This window comes from Syngnathoides biaculeatus, chromosome 5, assembly GCF_019802595.1.
Source record: "Syngnathoides biaculeatus isolate LvHL_M chromosome 5, ASM1980259v1, whole genome shotgun sequence".
NCBI lineage: Eukaryota > Metazoa > Chordata > Actinopteri > Syngnathiformes > Syngnathidae > Syngnathoides > Syngnathoides biaculeatus.
The window spans coordinates 26,702,446-26,725,943 of NC_084644.1; the positions used below are offsets into that span (position 1 = coordinate 26,702,446).

The 23,498-nt window shown below is 39.7% G+C and overlaps 1 protein-coding gene and 1 long non-coding RNA gene across 7 annotated transcripts; one reads left to right on the plus strand and one right to left on the minus strand.

The window, feature by feature from the left end:
- Positions 1-23: 23 nt before the first annotated feature.
- Positions 24-19,716, minus strand: nmt2 (N-myristoyltransferase 2). Of its 6 annotated transcripts, none has more exons than XR_009795166.1 (14): positions 19,496-19,539; positions 18,913-19,032; positions 18,330-18,447; positions 14,562-14,703; positions 13,959-14,080; positions 13,786-13,877; positions 12,457-12,573; positions 10,852-11,022; positions 9,201-9,309; positions 8,956-9,126; positions 8,360-8,527; positions 3,877-4,014; positions 3,449-3,787; positions 24-1,987 (listed from the first exon to the last, which is right to left on the minus strand). XR_009795166.1 is itself a non-coding variant. In XM_061821111.1 (13 exons), exons 1-13 carry the CDS (start codon positions 19,574-19,576, stop codon positions 3,767-3,769), a joined length of 1,500 nt encoding a protein of 499 aa, XP_061677095.1. In that variant the 5' UTR covers positions 19,577-19,716; the 3' UTR covers positions 24-3,766. The 6 variants fall into 6 exon arrangements, 4 of the variants coding, with proteins under 4 accessions (XP_061677095.1, XP_061677094.1, XP_061677092.1 ...); XR_009795165.1 differs by having other exon boundaries at positions 3,436-3,787; XM_061821111.1 differs by lacking the exon at positions 19,496-19,539 and adding an exon at positions 19,566-19,716 and having other exon boundaries at positions 24-3,787.
- A 70-nt stretch (positions 19,717-19,786) lies between these two features.
- Positions 19,787-21,381, plus strand: LOC133501384 (uncharacterized). The gene is made up of 3 exons (XR_009795167.1): positions 19,787-19,924; positions 20,119-20,206; positions 20,345-21,381. It is a non-coding gene; the product is annotated as an uncharacterized LOC133501384 (long non-coding RNA).
- The last annotated feature ends 2,117 nt before the right edge of the window (positions 21,382-23,498 follow it).

The window sequence follows — 23,498 nt, forward strand, 5'->3', positions numbered from 1 at the left end:
TTTTTAAAAAAATAATAATGCAGATTTCAAACAGATAATATGATGCATCCAATGATCCTCATAGATGAATATGATTTTATCGGGACTTTTGTTAGAGCATTTAATTTCAAGAGGAAGCACTAACAATGGTCCTTTGAAATGAGTGGCATTTGTTCTGTGATCAGACTTGTAACTTAAGTCCTTTCCCTCCTTGAGCTATTTGTCCCATCCTCTTCCTAAAAAGTATTTTTGTAACACTTTATAATTAGTATCACTACAATATCGTACTTTATAAAAACATTTCAGTGTGGATAAAAGACACTGATCAGCTTCAGCTAGCGTCATCATAAGGTCTTTTTATTTTGTTCGAGTTATGTAAATTTCAGACAAAAATATGTATCTCTAGGACACAGAACCCATCTTGCATGTAAAATGTGGAAGATTCAGGCCTTTGGAAATTGCATCCAAGGATAAGCCGGACTTGTGGAAGACCAGACTCTCTTCCTGAGATCTTGACTGATTTCTTTTGAGTTTCCCATGATGTTACAAAAAGAAGCGTACTGTAGTTCAGGTATGTCTTCAATTAACTCAAATGTCATCACTAAACCCATCAGAAGCTTCCAAAAAAATATGCTTTTTTAAATTGTTAAAAGGAAATACTAGTAACTTACTATATGTACCATAAATGTAACTTCCATGAACACAATGAAAAATTGCCTTTAAAAAAAGTCAATATTTTAACTTCAGCAAATAGAAATAATTTTGGTCATCCTCGATAACCTAAAACAGGAAAAAAAAATACATATTTCTGTGGAACTTGATGGAAGTTTCAAAGCGGTCAAATAACACCACAGCATTTCCCAAAAATGCAAAAATCAGCCTTTTTGATTTTGTCACGTGAATTTATTCAAATATCCATGCTGGTGTAGGCAGCGTTTCTTCAAACAGCTTAGTAGCATTGTGTGTAATACGCTCTCAAATGATGCTGGTACAAGTTCTGTCAGCCTTTTTCACAGCTTACGATGGATTTGAATAGAAATGTTGTTCTTCAGTTTGATGAAGCTGTATGTGTTAATTTTACGCCATAACATCAAACTTCCGGTCGAGGGTCTGGGGGGGGATACAACTACATTTTCCAAATAAGGCAGGTTCTCAGGGCCGGAGTTGTCACTAAAGGGCGTGGCTGGCTAGTAACATTGATACTACAATCATTGCAGCAACATGCGCAACATTCACACGTTTGGGAGACAACCAGCGTCAGTCTGTGTGGTGCATAAAAAGTTCAGCCAGCTTGGTGAATGCGACTCACTCAAGGTTTCAATTGTATATATATAGATATATATTTATATATATAAAAAGAGCTCTAACTCAAGCAGACTGTGCTTTCTTCATGTGTAATAAAGGGAAGAGACAAAAAGCAGAAAAAGGAGACATCTCAAATGTGAGGACCGAACAACAGAGGACGCTCACTTTAAAATAAAACAGCAAGATGCACTCAGTCATATCAGTTCTCTGGTTGCCCGATTTGGACTTCAGAAAACTGTCACAAGACCAATTCTCAATAGTACTTTTCCCATGCATTTAGCTGCACAACACAACTCCGAAAAAATACAGTAGACTTGTTTCAGACACAGTATGAGTAGAAAGTAAATACAACGTACTGGGATGAAGACGTCAAAAACAAGCCCCAAATATCAAACACGTAGCCCCTTCCCCTCAAAAATTCCAATAATTCTCTCTGAAAGGAATCATTCAACAGGTAAGGTGATTGACAGCTTATTTATACATATGAAATGCCCCCCAAAATGAAATGCTTTCAATAAGCTTATTCCCGGACGGAACAACTAAATGCTGATTTTGCCATGAGACTCTATATTGTCCCAACCACAACAGGAAGAACAAATTTGCTTTTTTGTTGTTGTTTACTGGTTTTCTCTCTACACTTGGTGCCGGCTCAGAAATCGTTGTTTTCAACTGGTGGTGCTTTATTTGCCCACGTGATGAAATCCTGAATGTGGATGGAAAAAGATGTAAAATTGATGTTTTAAACCACGTGTAGTTTTTAATAAAGTCCTCAGGGGCTGTATTAAATGTATGAAATGATAAACACTATTCACAATAAGGTTGGAGTATTGGGGTTTTCGGAGAAATTTTAAGACTAAAATGCACGAAAACCTTTACAGGCAAGCCTAACTTAACGTTCTGCACATTTAATCTGTAATGGTTCAGTACTTTTTTTTTTTTTTCAAAATCCCGTTTTCTAACAAAAAACTGAATGGCAACATTCACAAGTATTTGAGCCATGAAAATCTCCAAGGATGTTCATCTCCATGCCTTTCTGTGACTCTACTAGTCTTACTTTTGCAATTTGCTGATGACTCCAAGCTCAGTTGCTCCTCTTTGTTGGAAGCTTTGTAATAGTGAGGTACTGTTGATCAAATGTTAGGTGTAGTCTTGGTCTAATGATGGCAACATGATGAAAAGTAAAGTTTGAATACCAACTCTAATTGAACCAGGAAAAAAGTACTGGTCCTCTTCCGGTCAACCTCCAGTTTTAGTCTCAACATTATGTTGTAATGCACCACTGGAAGAGTCACAGAAAAGCACTGGGTTCATTCATGGATGAAACACTTGTGAATTTTGACATTTGTCTCCTTGTTTAGAGAACAAGCTGTGCAAAGAGATCTGCAATATTGAACAGTTCTGCATGTATATTTAAACGTTTAGAGAAGGTTATGGTGCAGTCTAAGTTCCACATTTTTTTTTTGTTTGTGGCAAATACTATGGTGATTTGTAATTCCACTGAGGTTAATTAACGTTATTCATTTAGTTTAGAATGGAAGGCAGGTCGGAGGGTTTAGCATTAATGGCAAGTTTAATACTAGACCGTTGTAACATTGCAGCAGCTCACTTTCACACATTAGACCTTTTCTAAACTGAAAAAAAATGTGCTTCATTGATGTAATACATTCTTTATACATAAAAAAAACAGATGAGTTCTCAACTGAGTGCATGACATCATGCTGTAAAGGTAACTTGACTTTTCATTTAAAAAAAGAAAAAAGTAAATGCACCTGTTGGTTTAATAACTGTATGACAGTGTAGAAGTGTGTATGTACCAAGAAATAATAAAGTACGTAGCAGAGGAATGGTATACAGTGGAAACCCTGCACGCTCACAGTTAAGCAACTGCAATTTCACCAATCTGATGATTTTTTTTCTCCCCACCTAATTCCTTTAAAATGGGTTTTTCGGGGGAAACTAAAACAACCCCAAACACATCTAGCCCTGCTTTTTCAACAATTATTTGGGTTTACATTTAAAAAAAAAAATCCCACCAATGTAGTTGTAATGAAAGTCACTTATCTCAAATTGTTCACTATTCACTGGTGAGGTGCAGTAGTATTTAAGGACAACATAACTTTCAAAAATGAGAAAAACTTGCTCATTACTCACCTTATTTACTTACATATGACATTGAGGGCATGCCGGTGATCTGAACACCAAACTGGTTTGTTTTAAATGTGAGCAGACGTCTCAGGCATAACATGACATTCACATTCAGAATGTTGAGGAGCTCAACAGTTTTTTTTTTTTTTAATACTTTTTTCACCTTCAGGTGAGATGAAAAAAATGCACTTGGAAAAAAAAATCTTCCTGGTCAAATGGTTGCTTTCCAACAGCAGTCTGTCTCAGGAGACCTGTGTGCAGGGGTGTCTGCCAGATTTTGTGTCCTCATTGTATGTGTGAATGTATGCGTTTGTGCATGTGTTTCTGTAGCATGGGGCTACTGAAGGACCAGACCAACCTGGAAGATAAATTTGCATTTTTTAATCAGTCAATTGTTTTTTTTTTTCTTTAAAAAAAAAAATCAAAACTCAAATCCTGCTCACTGACCTTATCAGCATCCGTAGGTGGACATTTCCAGTTGTAGAGGTAATACTGCAGATTTCCATCTCCTATACCAAATTTGAGCTTCTCCAGAAAGACTTTATTCTCCATTAGATCCAAGGCATTGAACACGTCAAAGCCTTTCTGTTATGAAATATAAATACAACTACTGTGAGGGTTGAGATTTATTCCCCTGTTGAAGTTCTGGAGAGGGGAAAGAGTGGAACAACTGGTGAGAGCCTCTGCCACACAGTTCTGAGGACTGGGGTTCAAATCCCGGCCCCGCCTCTGTGGCGTTTGCTTGTTTGCATGCTTGTTCGTTTGGACTTTCCCCATGCCTGTGTGGGTTTTCTCCCAGCATTCCGGTTTCCTCCCACATTCCAAACACATGCATTCATTGAGACTCTAAATTGCACCTAGGTGTGATTGTGAATGGTTGTTTGTTGCTATGTGCCCTGCGATTGGCTGGCAACCAGTTCATGGGGCCCCTGCACCTCCTGTGTGATGACGGCTGGGATGGGATGGGCTCCACCACTCCCCTGACACTTGTGGGGAAAAGCAACTCAGAAAATGGACAGATGGAAGTTCTGCAGACTTCTGGAGTCCATGGATTTTTAGGCCGCTCAAGTTATCTAGTTCAAGTCGAGCAGACATTGAAGGTCAACTGACACGTAAAGCATAATTTTTAGTATGTTTTTAATTTGATAATAAAAGGTGGCCGGAATGGACCCATTTGTTTTTTCACCACACATGATGTTTGCATCTCCCGCCATGAAAATCCTCTCGAGGAATTTGTGTTGGAGAAGAACCAGGAAGTGACGTTTTTTTGCAGTAGCCGGGTCGAGTGTTTATGTTGGCTTATACCTATTTTCCTCGAACACTTGGGAGGATGGATTCGCTCTTCCCACTTCATACAGCGTGTTTTCAATGGTGACTATCCCAGTGTGACATCTGCAAATGATATTGCAGGCTATCTGACCCCCACTGCACATAAACATTGAAGTGAATAATAATATATGTAGTTTTCATGACAATGTCTATTTTAAAATGTATATATCGCTGTCAGTTGATCTTTAATGTTCTTATTTATTTCAGATACAGCTTTTAAGGCTGCAAGGCAGCATGGTAATAGCGGTTAGCAATGTGGCAAACAGTTTAAGTTTGTACCCTAGGATTCCTGTTTGAAGTGTTTTCCTTGCTTGCATGGGTTTTCTCAGGGTACTCCAGCTTCCTCCCACATTGCAAAAACATTGCATCTCCTATACAGTGCCTTGTGAAAGTATTTGCCCCCCTTGATCTTTTCAACCTCTCACCACATTTCAGGCTTCAAACAAAGATATAAAATTATTTTTTTTTGTCAAGAATCAACAATGAGTGGGACACAATCGTGAAGTGGAATGAAATTTATGGATATTTAAAACTTTTTTAACAATTAAAAACCTGAAAAGTGGGGCGTGCAATATTATTCTGCACCTTTCCTTTCAGTGCAGCAAACTCACTCCAGAGGTTCTGTGAGGATCTCTGAATGATCCAATGTTGACTGATGATGATAAATAGACTCCACCTGTGTGTAATCAAGTCTCTGTATAAATGCACCTGCTCTGTGATAGTCTCAGGGTTTTGTTTAAAGTGCAGAGCGCATCATGAAGACCAAGGTACACACCAGGCAGGTTCGAGATACTGTTGTGGAGAAGTTTAAAGCCGGATTTGGATACATAAAGATTTCCCAGAATTTAAACATCTCAAGGAGAACTGTGCAAGCAATCATATTGAAATGGAAGGAGTTTCAGACCACTGCAAATCTACCAAGACCCGGCTGTCCCTCGAAACTTTCACCTTGAACAAGGAGAAGACTGATCAGAGATGCAGCCAAGAGGCCGGTGATCACTCTGGGTGAACTGCAGAGATCTACAACTGAGGTGGGAGAGTCTGGCCATAGGACATTAATTAGTCGTACATTGCACAAGTCTGGCCTTTATGGAAGAGTGGCAAAAAGAAAGCCATTTCTCAAAGATATCCATTAAAAGTCTGGTTTTAAGTTTGCCACAAGCCGCCAGGGAGACACACCAAACATGTGGAAGAAGGTGCTGTGGTCAGATGAAACCAAAATCCAACTTTTTGGCTACAATGCAAAACAATATGTTGGCCTTAAAAGCAACACAGCTCATGACCCTGAACACAGCCTCATGGTTTGGGCCTGGTTTTCTTCAACTGGGACAGGGAAGATGGTTAAAATTGATGGAAAGATGAAAGGAGCCAAATACAGAACCACTCTGGAAGAAAACCTGTTGGAGTCTGCAAAAGACCTGAGACTGGGATGGAGATTTATCTTCCAAGACGACAATGATCCAAAACATAAAGCCAAATCTACAATGGAATGGTTCACAAATAAACGTATCTAGGTGTTATAATGGCCGAGTCAAAGTCCAGACCTGAATCCAATCGAGAATCTGTGGGCAGAGCTGAAGACTGCTGTTCACAAACTCTCTTCATCCAACCTCACTGAGCTCGAGCTGTTTTGCGAGGAAGAATGGGCAAGAATTTCAGTCTATTGATGTGCAAAACTGATAAGAGACATTCCCCAAGCGACTTGTTGCTGGAGCTGTAATTGACCCCTCTGTACAGGGCACTTAACCACGCCTCCTGAAGTTACGTCACCCCACGTGTGCTAACCTCAGACAAACAATTAGCAAAAATGGCGGCGCAGGAAGAAAAGACTAGAGCAAAATTGTCCGATTTACCGGCTGATTTTTCACTCGCATTCTTAGCGAATAGTGAAATATCATTGAAAAGCAGACAGCGGGGCTTCAAGTATTTCAGCGAGGGGTATTTCAATGGTATTTACATGCATATCGACGGAGAAACCATTGATATTAGTGCGAGATCTTTCCAGAGTCAGAGGAAGACCGAGAAGCCACATAATATAATATATTATAACCCAAAGACAAATTCGTCATTGACAGTTTCATATTTTAGTGTTACATATCACACTTGTATGCAGAATCTGTATGTGTATCTGTATAGCCGTTTGTGAACCGCCATATGAAGGAAAAGAAGGCGAGGCTTGAGTTACGAGTTGTTTCTCTCGTTTTCTTTGTGTAACGTCACGCGCTCCCCTCAATAATTATTCTTGAATTAGTGCCGAACCTACGTAAGTCCCGACCGAGTACGACAATCACTACTTTATAGTTTCCTCAAACATCCTTCCTTCAGTCTTGGTGTCTCGGTGCACGTCGAAGGCTTTTAGGACTCGCTAGTCCGGTTTAGCTTAGCTCGGTAGCCGCCGAACAGAGATACGTTTGTGCAGTCAGATCATCGCAAAATAGCGATCAACACAGATCAAGTGTGTCAATCGTTCACACGTAGCTATGTTATGCAAGCGAAGAACTGCTAATTCATTTATATGAGACATGTATTGAAAATCAAATATAGGGCATACCTTTGTGCAAACATAGTCCGGTTTATCTTGGTTGGCTAGCCAGCAACAAAGAGACACGTTTGTGCACTCAGATCATCGCAAAATATTGCTCAACACAGATCAAGTGTGTCAATCCTACACACGTAGCTATGTTATGCAAGCGAAGAACTGCTAATTCATTTATATGAGACATGTATTGAAAATCAAATGTAGGGCTTACCTTTGTGCAAACATATCTGTTCCGGTTGATTTTAGATGGATTCAGTTGATCATACGATCTTCCACAAAGTTTGATCCATCGAAGATATTTTTCGTACTGGGTCTTCGGTTTTGGATAGGGTACGAATTGAACTCCACCAACTAGCATTTCAGGATACCTGTCGTCACTATTACAAAGTCCGTGACTACACCTCTTAACCATATCTATTCTTAAAGAACCCAAATACGCGATAAAACGCTAACAAAAGCGATACTGGACCATGCAACGTTGTCAGAGGTAATGGCGGACGCCAACATTTATGCAGATCTCTGGCCTCTGATTGGTCAGCGATGCGGATGACGCAATTTCTACGGAGGGGTCAATTGCAGAAAAGGTGGTGCTACAAAGTATTAACGCAAGGGTGACGAATATTATTGCACGCCCCACCTTTCAGGTTTTTATTTGTTGAAAAGTATAAAATAGCCAAAAATTTCGTTCCACTTCACGATTGTGTCCAGCTTGTTGATTCTTGACAAAAAATGTAAATTGTATAGCTTCATGTTTGAAGCCTGAAATGTGGCAAAAGGTTGAAAAGTTCAAGCGGGCCGAATAATTTCACAAGGCACTGTATATACTTTGAAAAATGTGAGGGGAAAATAGGCCTCCAAAGTTGCCCAGCTGCTAACGTCCTAGTGCTAGCCGCCAACATTTTAACTGTGAGAGTGTTTGCAGGAAAAATAGATGTAAAAAAAAAGAAAAACAAACCCCTAACATTCGCATACATCTAAGGAATATTAAGAGAACAGAAAAAGCCAGTTTATGTAGTGTGAGAGGAAGTTGGAATACCTCACGAACACAGAATACTAAATTACCATTTTGGCAAGGATCAGGGCATCATTCATTAAATCCGGGAGCGGCGTTTGTGTGTGAACATTGTAAAAGGAGTATGCGGCCTTCAAGCTCCTATGGAGTGGGTGATGCATCACAGTGGAAGGCAGAGTGTAGAAACTAGCGAAGTCAGTCAATACACCACCAGCACCCTGCGGAACACAAGAGGAGCTTCAAGATGGTGAGCATACTTTAACTATGAGTATGAAAGGCTGTTTAAGCATTTATTCAATATCCAGTTTAAGGTCCATGTACTACAATACCCTCGGTCCTCACTAGTAAGGGAATTCAGAACACTACTAGGATATTTGAATCCCAGTAAATTCTCAAACAGCTGAGAAGGTCTTTTGAGCATTTATTTGATATTCTACAAGTACACTGAAATATGAATGGAAAAGAGTTGGCTGCAAATAAATCCTCAAACTATTTCATGGCCAGTCGTCTCAACATTTATGAGAAACACACCAATTTGAATTAATGGTCTAAAACTATTATTGGGTTTTGAAAAGGGGTACGTGGACTTTTTATATGGAAAGTAAATGCTCTAACTTCTTTCCATCGATGAGTGTATTTCAGGTACCTCGACGACATATGTGTCTATGATGTTTTCCTGTGGTAGGAACCAGTGAGCCACCTCCTCGTCGTTCATAGAAGGCGCGAGCTGGAACCGTCTCAAGTACTTCTGCAGCAGGTCGGTCACCTGCCGGACGTCATGCCGCTCCATTGGCCTCAGCCCCGCTGTTTTGATGCTCTACGGCAAGGACGATGACCGATTACATGAAGTAAATAAGTCATAAGAGACGGTTGGCTGAAGGGAGGCTTTACATCTGGTAGTCGGTAGAGTTTCATGGTTCTTTGCAGGGTCATGTTTCTGCTCAGGTGGGAGAACTTGACTTCCACAAGCTTTCTGGGGTTCAGAGAACGATGCCAATACCTGCACCACAAAATACAAGAGAAAACTTGTTCCTGTATAGTACTTCACTGGCTTTCTTATCGTGTGGCTAGGTTTGCAACCAAACAAGGATAACGTATATACAAACCCCAATTCCAATGAAGTTGGAACGTTGTGTAAAATGTAAGTAAACACAGAATATAATGGGGTTTTTTTTGCAAATGTTTCATTTTTTAACATTTTAATTTGATATCTGCAACAGATTCCAAAAAGCCGGGAGAAAGGCATGTTTACCACTGTATTACCATTCCTAAAAAAAACTCAATGAGCATTTGGGAACTGAGGACACTAATGGTTAATGTTTTAGGTGGAAATCTAACCCATTCTTGCTCTATGTACAACTTTATTTTCCTAACACTCTGGGCTCTCCATTATCCATATTTTGTGCTTAATAATTCACCACAAAATTTCAATGGCGCACAGGTTTGGACTGCTGGCAGCCCAGTCTACTACTAATCTAATCTAGTACTCTTTTAACAAGAAGCCATTTTGTTCTAACATCCAGAAGATTATCAAGATCAAGATTGCTATTGTCTTGCTGAAATAAGCAGGGACGTCCCAGAAAAAGATATTGCTTGGATGGCAGCATGTGTTGCTCCAAAAACTGATTGAACCTTTCCATATTAATGGTGCCTTCACAGATGTGCAACTGACCCCTGTCATGGGCACTAACACACCCCTTATCATCACAAATGCAGGCTAATGAACATTGCATTTATAACAGTCCGGATGATTCTTTTCCTCTTTGGCCCAGCGGACACAATTTCCGAATACAAAATGTAGACTTGTAAGATCACAGCACACTTTTCCAACTTGCGTAAGCCCATATCAGATAAGCTAAGATGAGATGGGCAAGAGAAGCCAGCAGCGTTGACATATGCCTTTCCCTTTGAGTGGTAGTTTTAACTTGTATTTGTAGATGTAGCGACAAACTTTGTTAACTCTCGTTTTTCGAACTGTTCCTGAGCTCACGTGCAATATTTTTTCCACAATGATGCTGTATATTGTGTCCCATGGATTATGAAATCCCTAAATGTCTTGAAATTGTATATTGAGAAAAGTTGTTATTAAAGTCTCGGGTTATTTACTAACTGTTGTTCACACAGTGGTGAACCTCACTCCACCCTTACTTGTGAACAACCCTTCATTTCGGGAATACTCCTTTTACACCTGAATCATGACACACACCTGTTTCCAAGTAACCTGTTCACCTGGAGTGTGTTTCCAAACAGGTGTTTTTTGAGCATTTTTCAACTTTCCCAGTATTTTGTTTTCTCTGTCCCAGATTTTTTTGGAAAGAAATTCAAAATGAGAAAATATTTGCAAAAAAACAAACATTCATTAGTTTGAGCATTAAATCAGTCTTTTGTACTGAATTCAATCGTATATAGGTCGAAAAGGATTTGCAAATAATTGTATTCTGTTCTTATTCATATTTTACACAATATACCAATGTCATTGGAATTGGGGTTGTATTTTTGGACCATTTCAAAGAAGTCGTGTTGAGAGGTTATGAATGTTTACCTGCACGTGGACACCGGTTTGGGCAGCACGACGCCTGCTGTATACACAGCCTGGAATATTCCTTCTAGGTTGACCCGCCGCGTGATTTCTCTGATGAGCACCGGCGCTACACGCTTTGAGCGTAACTTCTTATGGACACACAGGAAGTTAATTTCTACCATCCTCTTCAACCTGGAGCAGCAGAAATGCAGATTTGAGCATTTGAAATCTGTGTTTCGTACAGACACTCAGTGGCCACAATTTCTGATAAATTAGGAACAGTGTCTGTGTAGCTTCTCAGTCAGCCAGGTAACGGTAATCCGCATAGGTTGAATAAATCAAGTGGACTGTTATTTGTTAAATACATGTCACATTTAATGCAACGAGCTTCGTTAGTTCTAACATTTTACATATGGAGTGTCCCCATTTCTGGGTGGGGGGAGTGTTCCTTGGGGGTAGTTAGTATATATTGCTTGTGTCTGTGCACGGGTGTGCTGTGTGCCCATGTTCTGTGCTCAGCACAGACAGGTATAGTCCTCTAATGAGGAAGACAGACACAAAAAGATGCACTTTCTCCCAAAAGTCTTGGGAATCATTTAGATGTTTTGTCCTTTTTGTTTTTTGCAAAAGACAAGACTTTGTTCTTTTTGGTCAGAAGTGGTTGTGGCCTGGGCACTCCATATTTGCCATAGCAGACTCCAAGAGATGTCAACAAAAGACATCTCCGAAACCAGATGTGCCTTGAGTCACCATGAGGTTGCTATCTTATCTCGAGGCCACAGTGAGATAGGCCCCTAACCTGTCTTTCACACATCTTGCTGAAAAACAGTTTGTTAAGGCCATTCTTCTCATTGAATTGGGTGATCCTTCGAGGACAGCTGGTTCACTAACCACACCGGGCAACTTTGTAGGATGGCCGATCCAACAACCACACCCATCTTTGAGCCATAGATAAAGATAAGATTACATTACATTTTATGATAAATGTACTCAGACATCTAATTCCAAATAGTTCACATACCTTTTCTTTCAACTATTTTACCAGGCAATCTAATTTGAAGTTATATAAATATTTATTTACCATTAAACATATCCATCCATCCATTTTCTTTGCCACTTATCCTCACGAGGGTCATGGGGAGTGCTGGAGCCTATCCCAGCTGTCAACAGGGAGGAGGCGGGGTACACCCTGAACTGGTTGCCAGCCAATCGCAGGGCACATAGAGACAAACAGCGACACTCACGATCACGCCTAGGGGCAATTTAGGAATTTTTTATTTAAAAATTCATGTTGCATGTTTTTGGGTTGTGGGAGGAAACCGTAGTGTCCGGAGAAAATCCACGCAGGCACGGGGAGAACATGCAAACTCCACACAGGCAGGGGCGGGATCGAACCCGGGTCCTCAGAACTGTGAGGCCAACGCTTTTACAAGCTGATGCACCGTGCCGCCCCATTAAACACGTCATACTCTAAATAAAAATAATTTATGTCCAGGGTACCAATTTGAAAAATAAAATTTTAATAACTCAGCAGAAGACAGAGAATTTTTGACATCACCTACAGTATTATCTTGAGAAAGGGGGAATTATATCGGTGAGTATGGATGATCACTTGTGAATACTCACGTGTCATAAATGCAGATGTCTGCCGGGATGGCACTGATGAAACCAACAAGCTTCTTATTTGAAGAGACTCTCACTCCGCAGTGCCACTGAGGTAACCAGCCGGGCGGACGTAAAGCCCTGAGGAGCAAGAAGACGCTAAAGGCAATGGCTATATGCTTCATGTTAAAGATGAAAGATACATTTAATTACATGCATTGTGAAGTGAGGCAATACAACATATCAAGTTCATCAGGGGTTCAAAGTCTGTGGCTCTGTGACCGTTTGTAATGTTCATGCTTATCATCAGCAGCATCATCTGAATGAGCATTCAAACTATTGTCTTTGGTGCAAAATCAATTATCTTGATTTTCTTATCTTATTTGTGAAAAGAACAGACTGGAAAGAGGAGGGTGGAAGGAGCGCTTTGTTATGCCCGCTGAAAAGAGGTGCTAATTTGAGCCCACAATGAAAGAAAAGGAATACTTGGGCTGCCAAATTAAAGCAATTCAACTGTTTTGTTTCAAAAGTGTTATGAAAGCAAAATGGGTTGAATATGAATTCATCATCATCACAATGATCTCCTATCATAACTTTATACTATATCTCCACTTGATGATTTTCTTTTTTATAATTACAAACTATGTTCTTCTATGTGTCCTGCTAAAAGTGAAGCCAACCATTGAACCAAGCAATGAAAAGATGTTTGGTTGCTGATGAGTATCCCCATGCGCTGTCTTGAAACACATATTTCTGCATTAGACCACACCTGCCCCAGTCAAAGACAAATTATGAAGTTGAATAGGAAGGCCAATTGCCCTCACTTTGTTTTAATGAATCAAGTGTAAACAGCCTTGCATTATGAATGATTTGAGGAGATGCAAAGTAAGACTAAAGTATGATGAGCCTTTATATTTGTTTTTGAACTGGAGGGATGCTATTTTTGTAGAGTCTCTTCCTCATTGTTGTGTGAGGCCTGCAGTACTTTAGAAGTTGTCCTGACTTTCTTTGTGGCCTTCTGGATGAGTCGTTGATGTTTTCTTGGGGTAATCTTTGTTGGCTGGCCACTCCTGTGAAAGTTCCATACTGTTCCATGTTTTCGTTATGGCTTTTGTAAACCCTTTCCAAACTGATAGATGATCATTTACTTAATTTCTTCATTATTCTAGATTTGCTTTGGATCGTGTTATTTTGTTGATCTTTGGTTTGACTGTTTTTTGACTGATTCTATTTTTAGACAGTTGAGTTAACTGTTGTAGCGTTACTAAATTCAACTATGAATTACATTTTTACTTGGCGTTCTGAAAGTGACCCACATTACCCATTACATGCGTTGCAGAATGGTTTGTTTACCATTTGAGGAAGCTTGGCGAGTAATCAAATCTGAACATGTTATCGTCGTCCTGTACGTAGTTTTCATTTAACAATGTGTACAGCTCCTTAAGCTGAAAAAGAAGGAACACGCCATGGCTTTATGACCTGTTAAACCATGTATTTTTTGCATTTTAGATTTGAGCTGTACTCACTACATCAGCATTGCTGAGATCCAGAGTGTCCCACATGAAGCCATGAGGTAAGGAATATGGCTCCTGCCTAATATTTTCTTTGTCGGCCTCGATCGGGCCATGGCCTGTCACCACTTCATCTGCTAACACAGCAGCAACATATTGAGAAAATAATACAACAATTCATTTGATTCAAATTGAATTTGAATTAAACAGTTACTTCAAATATATAAAATTGTTACATACATAAATAATAATAGGATTCATTTCACTATTTGCAATATTCCATTAATTAGACAAACTAAGTCAAAAATTGAAAAATTACTACACATTTTGACCAAGTTTTGTCTTAATTCAAATCAATGTCTTGATAATGCAAACAATCGGTGGGCCGGATTAAAGAACAGACCTTTGCTGACATCACGTGTTGATAGTTTGAGCTCCAGGTTTTGACAGTGAGAAGATATTTTTCCCTAAAATTTTGGCTGACCTCCAAATTTTACCACTTATGGGATGTTTGACTTTGGAGGTTCCATTGCATTTCCTAAAGATGACATTGACTATTTACTACTTTAGTCTGCCAGGGATTAATGAAAAGACAGACTGAAATTACTGTGCACTTACTTAACTTGGGCACCGGCTGTGTGTCCCAGAACTGGTACTTGTGCTTGGCTGCCTCATCAATGCTCTTAGCTGGGCCCTGACAGGAAAGCAGCTCCATAGCTCTTTGGATGTCCTGCAGCTTCTGGATGGGCAAGCCAGGATTCTACAGAGTTACATACATGGAGTGTTTTATAGGTCCACTGACATCCATATATACATTGTAAAATAGATATTGTTATGAAAAGTACATATAATATTCATTTCAATGTCTATGCGAGAAAAAAAAATGAGCAGAGACCGTGTCCTTAATGCGCAAAGTTGCGGAAGTCTCACTCAACATCCCAGTGGTGGCCATATTGCCTGTAACGTCATTTGCAGATGTCACACTGGGACAGTCGCCATTGAGAAGACGCTGTGCCACCTGCTATGGGAGACGAACAACAAAGATTTTCGGATTTTTCTGACACCCATTCTGACACGGAAGCGGTTTTCAAAGAAGAGAACATCTCACAATCGAGTGAAGCGACCGGGGCCATATTACCCTATCATTTCGAGCCATATTTAGATGAAATGCAGATCGCTTCTGACTAACAAAGACTTCCCGACAGACCAACGAGGAACCCGATGAAATATTTCAAATGACAGGCCTATAATTGTTTGATTTCCTAACTCTTTTACAAGTCTTGTGTATGTAGCACACTCAGGAGGACCCATGCCGGGCGAAGCAACTACTTCAGGGGTGCCCAGACACTGGTGGCCAGTAGTGGTGGTGGTGGGGGGCTCCTTTCTCCTCCCCGCACGCAGCCAAACCAACTCGCCGTCCGATCCACCTCTGCGTCGGGGCTAACGCTGGGCCACACACAGACACATTTAGCACTCCTGACTTACGTACTTTATGAAGTTATTACGACGCAGATGTTTTGTAATGTTCTGAGATGAAGGATTGCGTCATCAGATGTGGACGGACCTTTTTATGATTGCTGCTTTCGGAGTTAGAGTTTGGTGACTATAAGTCTTGTTAGCTAGTTAGCTTGTGTTACATGCTACTCAACTGTTTTTGTACTTCTATTTTGTTATTGTTTTGTGTTGTATTGTATTGTGTGTGCTTAAATTGTCTTAAACGCAATATAAGTGCTTTGTTATATTTTGCTGGTTAGACCATGGGGATTTATTCTAAATTCACACATAACATATGCTATAAACTGTGAGACAAATTAGTCCCTCCAATTATTATTTTCTTTAATAGCTCTATACACACCTACCCATCATTTAGAACCCACAAAGCTCTCTTCCTTTGCACCTGTGCAACCCATTTTTGACGACAAACCGGGTGTTTTGGAAAAGTGTGAAGAATGAATCCATCCTCTGAGTGTTTGAGCAAAATCCAGCAATACAACAAGCCAGCATTTTGGCTAACACACAGACAAAAACAGCTACTTTCCTGCTGGTAAAACAGGTATAAACACACGAATCCACCAGTGTGGGTGTTTTCAAAAAACGTCACTTCCTGGTTCTTCTCCAAATGCCTCGAGAGAATTTACATGGCGGGAGATGCAAAAATCCATATACGACAACATCTGGACGTGTGGTGAAAAAACAGATGAGTCCACTCTGGCTGACTTTTTTAAAAATTAAAAACATACTACATATTACATTTTACGTTTCAGTGGATTTAAGAATGACAGAACAATAAAAAAATGGTATGGTACCTCAAAGTATGAACATCTTAAACCTGATTAAATTTGGAGTTTAAAAAGAATATTCTGGAATAAAATATGACTGAAGATGTGTTAATGCATGATATCAACACACCTCACTGACCTCTTTTGGCAAAACGTCAAACCATTCATTAATTCTGTGTGTGTCCAGCTTTCTGGAAGACATATGATGGTCAGAGGAGAGGAATGTAAGAAGAAGAGTATCCACCAGAAATAAACTTCAAGTAAGTGGACTTGTTTAAAGCAGACTCACGTTGGCCAGTGAGTATTTAAGTGTCATGACAGTTGGAAATGTGGATGACTTGAGCCTCCCCACGGCACGGGGTGCGCAGCTACCATGAATACTTTGCATAAAGTTACAGTGTAACTTAACCAGCAGAACAAGTCATTTGTATAAGCAAGCATCTTAAAAACACCAAAAGAGGACTATTAAAAAAATATATAGGAACACATTTTCACTGCTACCTTGGACAAGTTTGTGAGCATTAAACGCAAAGCAGATGACGAGTCAAAAAGGCAAAGACGCTAAAATACGTCGTCGCTTATCTTTCCCACAGCTTCACCTGTACAATTTGTAATGGGGAGAAAACACAGTGGGTATTTTGTCTCAATGTACAGGCCGCTGACAGCATGAACCCAAACAAGTTGAGACGTCATTTGGAGATTTCACATCCAAACCACTAAGATAAACCCACTGATTTCTTCAGAAAAAAAGAAAGGACAAAAGAGAGAGAGAGACATGCATATTGTCACCACAAGATGCTGCTAATGTTGCTTGTAAGGACAGCCGCCTAACTAGCAAAAACAACTGCAACTTACAACAAGGTGTTTTCTCAAATAAGTGGCCTGAAATAACCAAGTTTAGGCAGTGACAAAACTATGCTACATGTTAACGCTGGTGTTTTTCACAATCTTTAATGCAAACAAGTCCTGCACGGCTGTCACTCTTTTGACTGGCCCGTAAAGCCTAATAGAAGACTTCACGTGCGGACAGACATGACTTTCCCGTGTCATCTGAATGGTGAATTTGAGTCAAACATCACTGTGTTAATCAAGGTGGATTGGAGCAATGGCGCCTGATGCGAAAGTCAAAACTAAAAGTCTAAAAATAGACCGCACGCAGTTACTGATAAATGAAAGAACTGGGGGGCATGGTCATTATTGTAATTGAGGAAAACTACTGTTTCTTCTTAACATTATTATCAAACAAAAAAAAAACAACTGTGCTTTATTAAAACTATGACAAGTACAATTTTAACATTTTTTTCTTATTATTTTTCAATAGTAGCATACAATTTTTGGCATCTGGCAGGTAAACAAGTCATCCTCAGGGCTACAAAAACTTTAAATGTTTGTTCACTTGCAGTAAAGTGCCACTAAATTTCATTTAAGTCGGTAGTGTTTTGGCAGTATGGTGGATCAGCTGGTAAAGCGTTGGCCTCACAGTTCTGAGGACCCAGATTCAATCCCGGCCCCAGCTGTGTGGAGTTTGCTTGTTCTCTCCATGCCTGCGTGGCTTTTCTCCGGGCACTCCAGTTTCCTCCCACATCCCAAAAACATGCAACATTAATTGGACACTCTAAATTGCCCGAGGTGTGATTGTGAGTGTGGCTATTTGTCTTAATATGCCCTGCGATTGGCTGGCAACCAGTTCAGGGTGTACCCCACCTCCTGCCCGTTGACAGCTGGGACAGGCTCCAGCACTCCCCGCGACCCTAGTGAGGATAAGCGGCAAAGAAAATCAACGGTTGGATAGGAAGTGTTTGTCATATTTTGAGTAAGATATCCATTCCTATCTGTTATATTGCATTTTTGTTTCGTACTGATGGTTTCTATGACTGCAACCTAATAGCAGTGGTATTAAGAGGTGGATTAAGTCTGGTAAATGCGCACAGCGGGCCAAGGTACCACATGCACAGCCCACCACTGCGGGATGGAAACTTAAAATTTCATATTTCACAACATGTCACCTTTAAGTTGACACTAGTCCTGCTTATAAATGACAATGTAAAAGAGAGGGGAAAGCCATTCACGCTCATAAAATAATGGTCCTGAAAGTCGGAGTGCTCACCCTGATCTCCTGTGAGTCAGAGGCAGAGTCCGACTTGGCTCCTCCAGAGCTTGGCTTTTCTTTCTTCCTCTTCTGCTTCTTCTTCTTTCTCTTGGCCCCAAAATCTCCACCGGGACTCCTACGAACATGAGGACAAAGTCATATTTTAAGGCAATCTCGCTACAATCACTGCATTCAAATATAGAATCAAACACGATATATATATATATATATATATATATATATATATATATATATATATATGCGCTTGCACATACTCCCTCTCTGAGGCAGGCAGGGAGGCAGCGAGCTAACGTTAGCTACCATAGCAACGAATGACAGCTGCACTAGCCCCAACACTAGCTCGCTAACGTTTTGCCTAGCATCCTTCCTCTAAAGTCAAGACATCATATTGAAGCAGTTTAAAAAAAATGGCACTGTAACTGTTTTAAACCCCAGCTTTTTATGAAGGCTGCAAGTTTAAAAGGACAGTCTTACAGCGGATAGGCTTGGAGTGTTTGTATAGGCTAACCGAATTAGCCACCGAGCGCACTCACACACACACACATACACAAAACTGTGATGTTCGACAGGCCGTTCGCACCCTTGCACGTTCTCGTTCTCCTCCTCGTTATCCCCGTCTATTCCGCAGGTGTCCTGGTCGTCCAGCTCCAAGCTCTGCTGGCTGGCGGCGGATTCGCTGTCCTCCGCCATCATCAAGACGCTTGGTGGGGGGAGGGAAAAACCCAGCGTGAGCGCAGTCTTGATAGAGATCACGGCAAGCGGACACTCACCGGAAAAACAAAAGAAATCCGACAAAGGAGGAAACAGCACCACTCTGTGGCTAAATGGTGGTAATACAAAAAAACAACAAATCGTGACAGCTATATCCTTTGCGGTGACGTCACCCTTAACACGTGTTTTTGTCTACGACGCCATTTTGGACGGCAAGATTGTGTCTACATATTATGGCGGACCTAAATATTGCACAAGATTGGACACTTATCACAAACAACGATATACAGAAAAGACACAAGCAATCGGTGTCGATCCTTATGGCATACATTTACATAATTTTACTAGCTTTTATTGATTTCGTTCGGAAGCCAGATCTAGGTTACATTGACATTTTTAACAACCTCATCAACACCTCATCCAAGTACACAGGAGAGGCCCTCAAAGCTTACGAAAGTTTAGATGCTATCACTCCAACCATAGGTGATTGTTCGCCAGAATTGAATCATTGATGCCTCCTACTGTATGTGCATGGCCGGATTGGGTGAGACATGTTCGCTGCGCTGCTGTTTGCTGTCGAGTGTGGTGTCCGGATCCCTGAGGGCAAATCATGTACAGATGTTGCCTGTGCATGGAAGCAACCATCACTATCTGGATCATCAGTACCATCAGCCGAGATACGTGATATCGATTTCACTAATCCGAAGAAAAAACAGGGGATGGCCGTTGAAAACAAGGTGCATGTTCGACGCCAGAAACAGAGTGCTGTCATCGACCCGCCAACAGATAGACAGTCACTGTATGAAACACTGCACCTCATTGGACAAAAACCTGCCATTTTGTCATTGGTTTGGGCCTACAATAAGGAATACATTCCTCAGGTAATTATTTGTTAAATGAATTGCAGTGAAGTGCATAAAAATATACATGTATAGATTAAAGGTCCTGAGTATTTGTTGGGCAGTATATCTACCCGGTATTAAAATGTATCAATCAGATGTATTTACAGATCAATGGAAACTTAATCAAATGATTTAGATATTATAATAAAATGGTCATTTTTATTTTCCATTAGGTTGCACACAATCATTGCCCCAAGCCTCTGACCTCCTGGTTCAAGGCGGACTTCCTGACTCTGGATTTTGACTGCTTCCTTCAAGAATGTGAGCGAATACAGCAGTTCATTAAATTCACTTCTGACCAGATCTGTTTTAAAACAAAATTCTAGTATTTTAAAATTAATTTAAATATGATAATTTAATCTATTATTTATTAATTATAGAATTTTGTTCTCTCTTAAGGTGAAACCTGTTGAGTGGTCCACAAGAGAGCAGAGCAAATTCATCATGTGGCACCAGGAGAAAATGGGTCGAATCACCGCCTCACTGTTCTGGGATGCTTGTCAAACTGCTGTAGATAAACCCTTGAAGAGCCTGGTGGACCGTATTTGTCATCCGCAGGCTAAAGGCTTTTCTACGAAGGCCACAAGGTGATAGGAAAATATGAATATGAAAGAAAAATCGCTCAATATACAGTAATTAAAAAGAAACTGCAATGTTTACTACATTTATGTGTAATTTTTCCTTTCAGTTGATATGATTTAAAAAAAGGTACATTTTAGTATTTTATTTCCACATAGTATGTTCATGCATGCACCATGATATTCACCTTATCTTTCTTTATGAAACATGACATGTATGCTGGTAGATAAATTGAATAATACATGGATCTGTATAAATCACTGCTAACAAAAGCATCATAGTTTTGAGCGGGAGATTTCCGTCTCACATGACTGACTATGGTGTTGGTGTCACTGCTTTATTTTCTTTATTAATGCAAAGGCTTTAAGGACTTTATCTGGTTGTCTAATCCCTTCCTCTTCTATATTTCATATAAAAATGCGTGCTCTTTAATCTATAAAACTACAAAACTTCTTTTACCATAACTGATACAAACATGTTGCAAACCTTGAAATATGATGCATCCTTCATACTATTCTGCATTATTAATGTTGAATCAAAATAAAAAGGTTGCTGTTATTTCAGTTTGTGATTGCGATGAACATGTGTCTCTGTCGAAGATATTCTTGTCAATGCCTTATTGTGAACTTCAAAGTATTAATATGTTCTTTGTTAGGCAGGGATGTGAGCATGAAAAAATTGTACAAGGCGAGTATGAGCACATTATGACAAGCAAGCACCAGGGTCTCTATGTTGGTGATGCTGGTCTGGTTCCCAGGAAGAAGCACCCGTACTTAGGAGCGTCACCGGAAGGCTACACATCTTGTGTTCGTCTCGGCGTGGGGTTCATCGAGATCAAGTGTCCGCACTGCAAAAAAGACCAGACCGTTGAAGAGGCAGCCCATGACTCTCAGTTTTGTTCGGAAGAAATCACATAGGTATTTTTACCAAATCCAGGCACAGTGAGGGGTTACTGGTCTTAAACTTTTGAGATTTTGTTGTTTGGACAAGACAAGGTTTTCATGTACAAAAAAAAAAAAAAAAAACCACAATGATAATAACACGCTCTTCAGTGAAAAACTTTGAAAGCTAGCAAATATCACATAAGTGTTATTCTCACAGAATTAGTGGGAAGTTGTTTTTCAAGAAATCCAGACCTGTGTTTTCAGAGATCTGTGAAGCCAGCAGATGGAACCACAAGTGACACAACAAGTGCAGTATGTTACTGAAGAAAACCTATTGATGACAAACTGATTGTGAGTCGTTCATATCACTTGTGTATAATTGTAAAGTTTCACATCAATTCCCTCTGACTGAAAAATGTTCCAAAGAGGAAGTGGACGTGGCCAGACTAGAAAAATTCAGAATTTTCAAGTCATATTAAGAGATGTGTTCATTTTGCAAACCTAGTTTTCTTTCTAAAGGTTTCGTTCTATTTTTTTTATTTTAATAGAATCCAAATAGTTGTAAATTCATTATGTATGCAAATTGCGTATTTTGTATGTGTACCTGTATGTACTGTATATACCAGTGGATGTATCCATCGCAATGTTTGAAATTCAAATAGAAATTGAAAACGCAAGAGAAAGATAATTTTCAAATGCAAACATTATCTTTAGTCATCTCACTTTTTTCTCATATTAAAAAAAATGGAATGCACAGGACACAAATTTGAATAAAATTATTTGGCACAAATGTTTTATCGCAAGTAATACCAAATTAAAATTATGCATACATTAATAATGTATGTATATTTATAATTGATTACACATACAATTACATGCATTTAGTTAATTGGTACAACAGATTTGCTGGCTTTATAAGTGCACAACAATGTTGAACAATTTTATCAAGAGGTGTTAAACCGGAAATTACATCTGGTTGGAGCATTTGTATCGGTATTGTCCCTTGTATGATTGTGTATCTGTTGCGCACAGTACCTCTCACAAAGTGAGGAGATAGAGGGTCATCACTCTTGTCACCTGAAATATATAAAAGAATGCGGCAACAAATATTTTATTCAGTACAATGAATTGACCATTTATCATAAGTATTTCAGCTCCTAGTCTCCAATAGTTCTATTTGAAGCCAGTGTCGTTGAAATTGGCTACCCCCGACCACAGCTACCAGTCCCCTCACCACCACAACCAGCAGCATACAAATGTACAGAACATGTACCTACCATGAATGAAATGCTTGCTGCACAGTCCAGAGTACATCATGGTGGGTGCCCAGTTGTCCCTCTTCATGGCAGATACCAATCTGTTGCACATTTCTTTGTTTGCTGGGAAGCAATTAAAGTGTATACTAGACCCCTTTTTCTGTCTGTTCCTACAACCATAAGCCACACAATGAAATACCATGATGAAAAGGCCATAATACGCTAATAAGCAAGTCAATATTCACAAAAAGATCACTAAAAAATGTGAGTTGTATTGTCGTTTTGCTGGCCATTATTTTCTTTTTAAATGCATTATTGCACAACTTCCTACACTTGAGTTAATTAACCGTGTACAGGTGTACTGAAGTGAATGTCCAGCACTGAGAGTGATTTAAGTAAACGTTTACTTTGAAACATCACCAATAAAATAAACCACCAGTTTTAAGAGAGTCTCACATGAACTTCAAATGTATGTTCATGGATGTCATCTCCACATGCAGTTTCCAAGGTGGCCCATGGCACCTTATTGCTGATAAGAACAATACAATTTGGAATAAGAAGCATTTGAAGCTCACATGGACAACTTAAATTATACTATCCTCTAAAATACAGTCTTACAATGTCACCCTCCAAATGGATTGGCCTAATGTGTTGTTTGACATTGCCACTAAATTCTCAGTCTTTGAATGAATCCTCAAAGACTAGCAAGTCTGCAACTGTCTCTATAACAAAAACCCAGACACATTCTTCCTGTGGTTGTTTATTCAGAATAATAGCCTTCAAATATAGAATGCAAAACAACCAACGTACACACGTTGTACTCCAAATTTGCTA